The sequence below is a fragment of the Octodon degus genome, unplaced genomic scaffold (genome assembly GCF_000260255.1).
Source record: "Octodon degus isolate 3935 unplaced genomic scaffold, OctDeg1.0 scaffold00033, whole genome shotgun sequence".
NCBI classification, from domain to species: domain Eukaryota; kingdom Metazoa; phylum Chordata; class Mammalia; order Rodentia; family Octodontidae; genus Octodon; species Octodon degus.
In genome coordinates this window covers 15,082,305-15,089,960 of record NW_004524609.1, presented here as the reverse complement: position 1 = coordinate 15,089,960, position 7,656 = coordinate 15,082,305, and the positions used below count along the sequence as shown (strand labels likewise).

Below are 7,656 nucleotides of genomic sequence, written 5' to 3'. Positions count from 1 at the left end.
TTTTTTTTTTTTTTGCAGAACTGGGGATTGAATTCAGGCCCTTGCACTTGCCAGGGAAGCACTTATTCTACTGAGCCATCTCCCCGGCTTAATTTAATTTTTGGCTTTTTGAGACAGGGTCTTGCTATGTAATTCAGGCTAGCCTTGAGCTCACTTTGTAGCCCAGCCTCAGTTTGTACTCACAGTGATCCTCCTGGGGCTGGGGAGATGGCTCAGTGGAAGCACAAGGGCCTGAGTTCAATCCCCAGTTCCATTAAAAAAAAAAACCCTATATATGATCCTCCTGCCTTAGCCTCCCAATTTCCTAAGTTGCCTCCCTTCTGTCCCTCTCTCAGACAGGAGCTTTTTTACCACCAATAAATATATTCTGCTCATAAAAAAAAAGCCACATAATATGGTCATATAAGATATTAACAGTAAGGAAGCTGAGTAAGGCCTAAAAGAGAAACTACTTTTTAACTTTTCTAGAAGTTTTTTTTTTTTTGCAGAACTGGGGATAGAACTGAAGCCCTTGCGCTTGCCAGGCAAGTGCTTACTCTACTGAGCCATCTCCCCAGCCCCCTTTTGTAGAAGTTTAAAACTATTTCAAGCCAGGCATGCTGGTACATGCCTGGAATCCCAGCACTCTGGGAGGCTGAAGCAAGAGGATCACAAGTTCAAGCCCACTTTGAACAACTTATTTTCTTTTTTTTTTTTTTTTGACACAAGGTCTCACTACGTAGTGCAGGCTGGCCATGAACTCAAGACAATTGTCTTGCCTCAGCCTGACTGCTGGGATTACAAGCATGCACCACCACTCTCAGCCATGGCTTTTTTTTTTTTTTTTTTTGGTGCTTAAGAGCAGAGTTTTTATTGGGGAAAGAAAGCTTCTGTCCTTCTGTCTGAGAGAGGTACAAAAGGGGGACCTACATGGGTTGCACACCAAGTGAAGGAGCCGGGATGTAAACCAGCCAGTGATACAGGATCTAACTACACAGCCTGGACTGTTAGTGATCCTCCTGTTTTCAGCCTCCGCAGTGCTGGGATTGCAGGTGTGGCCCACTATACCCAGACTCTGGCCAGCTCCATGTGGTGTAGGGGATCGAACTTCAGTTCCTGCGCTTGCCTAAGCTTGCCTAAGTAGGCACGTTAGTCTGCTGAGCTATCTCACTGGCCCCAACCCTAGCTTTTAAAATTGTCATTTTAATATTAATTTTCACCAGTAAGTGCGGGGTCCTGAGTTCAATCCCTGGTACCGCAAAAAAAAAAAAAATAATAATAATAACAATTAATTTTCAAGTCTCCTAATTGGATATTCAATGACTCTTATACTTTGTTCACCAAACTCAGGAATTTGCACTTGCCCAGCAGGTGCTAGTGCCACTAAGCTATACACCAGGCAACTCTTGTACTTATTTGGCCTCTTGAAAGGGTAAATAAGGTTGGGGGCCGGGGAGATAGCTCAATAGAATAAATGCTTGCCTGGCAAGCACAAGGGCCTGAGTTCAATCCCCAGTTCCACCAAAAAAAAAAAGGCAAATATGAACTGGTAAAGCTTATCAAATCAGGAAATTAATCAACATCATTTATACATTCTAAGAATTTCCAGGGCCGGGGAAATGGGTCGGTAGAATAAGCACTTGCCTGGCAAGCACAAGGGCCTGTGTTCAGTCCCTGGTTCTGGCAAAAAAAGAAAAAAGAATTTCCAAGAGATGGAGAAAGGACAGGGAAAAGGGACATTTAACAAAATTACAACGTGTTGTATCCATGTACCAACTCCCCATGATGCATGTAATCAGTATTACTAGAATACTATAAACACGTAGTATTAAAAATTAAAAGTGAAAATTATCTTTAAGCAAGCCAGGGGCCAGAGAGATAGCTTAGTAGAATAAGTGCTTGCCTGGCAAGCGTAAGGGCCTGAGTTCAATCCCTGGAACCACAAAAAAAAAAAAAAAATCAAGCCATGATGGCTTAGGCCTATAATCCTAGCACTTGGGAAGCTCAGGAAGGAGGACTGATGCAAGTTTGAAGCCAGCCTGGGATACAAAGTAAGACCCTGCCTCAAAAAAGACTGCATTTGTTTTTTTCACAGTTTAGTTATAGATTTCAGCATGTAAAGTAGCCTACTTACTGAGCTTTTCTGGATTTTCCAGTCAATTCTTCTTCAATTCTCTGAAGGCCCACAAAGATTCCATGTGATTCATTAAAGAGTTTTCTCAAAATTTTAGAATAAACATCTACATCCTTCCGTATGATATGGATAAAGGGGCAGCCTGGCACCATCTCAGACTTTTCTGAAACAGAACAAGAAAAAATAATTTAACATTTATCGTCATCTCCCCCAAAAGACAATGTATTCAGAAATAAATGCAGCGCTGGAGAGATAGCTCAGCAGCACAAGCGCCTGCATGACAAGTGCAAAGTCCTGAGTTCAATTCCTGGTACAAAAATAAATAAATAAAAGAAAGGAAAAAGAAACAAATGCAAACTTGTAATCCCAGAACTCAGGAGGCTGAGGTAGAAGGAATGCCTCAAATTTTTATTTATTTATTTATTTTCAATGTATTTGGTACAGGGTCTCACTAAGCAGCTTGGACTTGTGATCCTCCTGTTTTCAGCCTCCCCAGCATTAGGAATACAGGCATGCACCACCACGCCCTTCTGATGGTTAGCTCGCACCTGGGGGTGGAGCTGGCACAGCCTGTGGGGCCAAAGATGGGAAACACACACACTCTTACACACTTGCCTAAGCAGAGGCTTAGTCCAATGAGCTCTCTCTCTGGCCCTAGGACTGCTTCAAACTTAAGGCTATCTTGGCCACATGGTGAGTTCAAATGCAGTCTAATGGGGCCAGGGAGATGGCTCAGTGGAATAAGCACTTCCCTGGCAAGCGCAAGGACCTGAGCTCAATCCTTGGTTCTGAAAAAAAAAAAAAAAAAAAAATGCAGTCTAAACTACATAAATAGTAGGAACCCATATCAAATAAAACAAACAAAAGCTTTAGTTAGTTTATCTGGGTAGGACTACACAAACAGCACAACCTAGTCTCAGCTAGGCTGGAGGGTAAGACAGGAGGATAAAATATTAAAAAGGCTATCATAGGAAATTTAGTGACATCCTGTCCACACTGCCTCAGAATTAAAGAAGAGAACAGCTGGGAATGTAGTCAGGCATGGTGGTCCATGCCTGTGATCCCAGCACTTGGGAGGCTGAGGCAAGAGAATCCTTGTGAGTTTGAGACCAGCCTGGGTTACAAAGTGAACACAAGACCAGCCTGAAATACACAGTAGTAAGACCCTGTTTCAAAAAGATTAAAAAGAAAAAAAACTGGGAATATAGCTCAGCAGTAGAGACCATGGATACAATCCCCAGTACCAGCTTTAGCTTCCATACTACTAATTTCATTTACAAAAACTAAAGTTTGAACCAAGTGTGGTGGTGCACATGTGTCATCCCAGTGCTCCAGAGGCTGAGACAGGAGGATTATCTCAAGTTCAAGGCCCGAATGAACTGCATAGTGAGATCCTGTCTCAGAACAAAACACCTGAAATATAGTTTTCATTTATAAAACCTAAAGTCGGGGGCCAGGGATATAGCTCAGCAGTATAATGCTTGCCTAGCAAGTGCAAGGTTCCAAGTTCGATTCTTGGTACCAAAAGCAAAAACCTTGGGGGCTGGAGAGATGGCTCAGTGGTCTAAAGCACCTACTTAGAACAAGCTTAGCAAAGCACAGGGACCGTGGTTCAATACCCCAGTTCCACATGCCAGCCAGCCCTGCCCCCTGGTGGGCTGAGATGGCCACACACACACACACACACACACAAATAAAATTTAAAAAATTCTTTAAAAAAAGCAAAAACCTAAAATCAGTGGCAAAATGCTTGACTACCCCAGCATCAATACAGAAGGTCACAGATGCAAGGTCTAACATCCCCACTCATACACAGAAAGAGACACCTAAGGTGATGTGGGTTACAATTTACCGATGACCTACAAGTTATGAAGTTTACTTTTCAGTCCTCAGGTTGAGCCTAGAACTCTGTACATGCAAAGCACGTGCTCTATCACTGAGCTATGGTCCCACTTTCTATGTGTGATCTTTTTTTCTTTGTTGGTGTCTTTAAGCCAGGGTCTTGCTATATGGGACCTCAAACTTACAGCAATCCTCCTGCTGGATTACAAGTACAGTACCTGTGCCATCACACTAGCTGAATTTGGGTGTGTGGTACCGGGGACTGAATCTAAGGCCTCTGCACGAAGCTACAGTCTTTTTTTTTTTTTTTTCTTCACTAAGCTACATTCTAAGTGCTTTTTTAATGTTAGTTTAAGGCAAGGTATTGCTAAAAAGTTCTGACAACTGGACTCAAACACATCCAATTTGGGACCTTGTACTTCCAGGCAGATGTTTAAGCTGCACTAGCAGAACTTTTTTTTTTTTATTTTATTTTTTATTTTTTGGTGGAACCGGGGATTGAACTCAGGCCCTTGCGCTTGCCAGGGAAGCGCTTATTCCACTGAGCCATCTCCATTAAAAAAAAAAAAAAAAAAAAAAAAGAGCATAACACATTTATGGGGCTGGTGAGATGGCTCAGTGGTCTAAAGCAAAAAAAAAGAACAAGCTTCGCAAAAAAGCACAGGGACCACGGTTCAATCCCCCAGCACCACATGCCAGCCAGCCCCCCCCCCCAGTGGACTGAGCTGGCCACACACACACACATACACAAAAAGAGCACTGAGCCATCTCCCCGGCCCTTTGAACTTTTTTTTTCCCCCCAGAAACGGAGATTGGGCCAGAGAGATGGTTCAGTAGAATAAGCGCTTGCTTGGCAAGCACAAGGGCCTGAGTTCAATCCCCGGTTCCACCAAAAAAAAAAAAAAAAGAACCGGGGATTGAACTCAGGCCCTTGCAAGCCTTATTCTACTAAGCTATCTCCCCAGCCCAGCACCAGCTGAATTTTATTTTATTTTTATTTATTTATTTTGCAGAACCGGGGATTGAACTCAGGCCCTTGCACTTGCCAGGAAGCACTTATTCTACTGAGCCATCTCCCCCGCCCCTCCAGCTGAATTTTTTTTTTAATTAATTTGTGTGTGTGTGTGTGGCCAGCTCAGTCCACCAGGGGGCGGGGCTGGCTGGCATGTGGTGCTGGGGGATTGAACCGTGGTCCCTGTGCTTTGCTTTGCTTAGCTTGTTCTAAGCAGGTGCTTTAGACCACTAGAGCCATCTCACCAGCCCCCCTCCAGCCGAATTTTAAAACATAAATGTTTATTCTCAGCCCACAAGCACACTATAGAACCACCTCTGGCCTCCATCAACTGAAATATATTGAGAATGATTTTTTTTGGTTTTTGGCTTTTTTTTTTTTGTATTTTAGGGAAGGGTCTACAGGGTGTTCAGGTCTCACTACTAGATCAGATTCATAGTGATCCGCTTGTTTACAGCATCCCAAGAGCTGGGATTACAGGCGTTCCACCACGCCATCTCAATTCCCACCCAGTCTCAATTGGTGTCTCAGTGCACCCCAGGGGTGGGGCCCGCACAGCAGGCCCAAGGATTGAACCCATGGCCCATGTGCTTGCTTGCAGGTGCTTTTTTTTTTTTTTTTTTTTTGCGGAACCAGGGATTGAACTCAGGCCCTTGCGCTACGGCTTGCAAGGGAGGCGCTTAGGGCCAGGAAGATGGCTCAGTGGAATAAGTGCTTCCCTGGAAAGCGCAAGGGCCTGAATTCAATCCCCCGTTCCACCAAAAAAAAAAAAAATACTGAGAGACGCAGGGGGAGAGGAGAGGAAGTTAAGAGTTAAGATGAGTGTATGCCGGTACCAACTCCTCACAATGGAAGGGAGGCGCTTATTCCACTGAGCCATCTCCCCGGCCCCAAATTCTTTAATTGTTTTTGGCAGAACTGGGGGTTGAACTCAAGCCCTTGGGCTTGCCAGGCAAGCTCTTGTTCTACTGAGCTATCTCCCCAGCCCAAACCTATCATAAATGAGTGTTTTTTCTTGGTTTTTCTTTGTGGAACCGGAGATTGAACTCAGGCCCTTGCACATGCCAGGGAAGTGCTTATTCCACTGAGCCATCTCCCCGGCCCCACTGCAGGTGCTTTAATCCACTGAGCTATTTGGCTGGCACTGAGAATGTTAAAACTGAGAAAAATCTAAAAACTGTGAGCTTAACTTTTTTCCACTTAATATTAGTGTAGGTAGAAATAAAGGAAATAGGGGCCAGGGAGATGGCTCAGTGGAAGGAAGTGGAAGCAAAGGGGCCTGAGTTCAATCCCTGGTTCTGCCAAAAAAAAAAAAAGGAAAAAGAAACGAAATAAAGATGGTTTTGGTGGGCTGGTGAGATGGCTCAGTGGTCTAAAGCACCTACTTAGAACAAGCTTAGCAAAGCACAGGGACCACGGTTCAATCCCCCAGCACCACATGCCAGCCAGCCCGCCCCCTGGTGGGCTGAGCTTGCCACACACACACAAATAAATAAATAAAATTAAAAAAAAAAAAAAAAAAAAAGATGGTTTTCGTGAACTAAAGCATTATTTTTGCAGCTGGGTGTGCTGGGGTACACCTAAAATCCAGGACACTGGGAAGCTGAGACAAGAAGATCCCAGGTTGGGCCCTAACCTAGGCAACTCAGTGATTCAGGGAGACCCTGGCAGAGAACTGAAGGCCAGCATGGGCTACATCGTGAGATCAAGGCCAGCCTGAACTGCAAAGCAAGACCCTCTCTCAAAAAAAAAAATAAAATAAAATAAAATAAAATAAAAAGGTCAGAGCAGACAGACAACCAAATGTAGTAAGATAAATAATCTGGAAGAAAAGAAAAACTACCTTTTTTATTGAAGGAGGTTTCACATACCAACATCTCTCCGGGGCCCCAGTCAAAGCACATTTGCTTCTTGGAATTCACACCTGGAATCAACTAGTAAAAAACAAGGCACAGAAACAGTTATTCCTACTGAAGGCATTGCTTTTCAATCAACATACAAATATCCTAGAAACTAGTCGTCAGGAAAATTAGTAAGTGTTAATCAATGTGCACAGCTATGTGTGGCTGGCACAGCCTGGGCTACTGGACACTAACAGCCCTGAGTAAGCAATCAGGCTTACCCCAGTCTGCCCGGCTCAGGTGCTAATGAGAAGGAAAGCTATGCCAGAAGCAATTCTTACACCACAATTTAATCATCTATGGTTCAGAAAAACAAAAGTCAGAAAGAAAGAATTGAACTATTTGTTACTCAAAACAAAAAAAAGTAGAAATTTCCAATCTCAGATGTGTCCCCAAGGCCAGACACTAGGTCTCTCCATGCAGTGGTGGCCCAAGAATAAAATCTGAGCTGCCAAAATCTGTTCTGCCAGTGCAGAACAGGCATTTAGAAAGTTCCTCTGACTGTTTGCCAGATTATCTGTTGAAAATACAGCTGAGAGGGGGCCGGGAAGATGGTTCAGTAGAATAAGCACTTCCCCGGCAAGCGTAAGAGCCTGAGTTCAATCCCTGGTTCTGCCAAAAAAAAGAGAATATGCTGAAACTGTCCCCTAAGAAGGTATTAGGGGGGGCCTGCCCCTTAGCTCAGTTGTTTAAGTGGCTGCTTCAGCAAAGCAGTCAGGCTCAGGTTGCTGTGGTTCGATCCCCACAACACAAGACAGCCAGTCATGCCTTGAAGGCATTCGGCGCAA

The 7,656-nt window shown here is 44.0% G+C and overlaps 1 protein-coding gene across 1 annotated transcript in view; it reads right to left on the bottom strand.

The window, feature by feature from the left end:
* The window catches only part of Nup85 (nucleoporin 85), a 43,991-nt gene that overhangs the window by 31,381 nt on the left and 4,954 nt on the right, over positions 1-7,656 (bottom strand). The window contains exons 2-3 of the mRNA XM_004630092.2: positions 6,811-6,901; positions 2,114-2,276 (exon numbers count right to left, since the gene is read on the bottom strand). Of these exons, the coding sequence (XP_004630149.1) occupies positions 2,114-2,276; positions 6,811-6,901 (254 nt within the window). The remainder of the gene's footprint in view (positions 1-2,113; positions 2,277-6,810; positions 6,902-7,656) is intronic.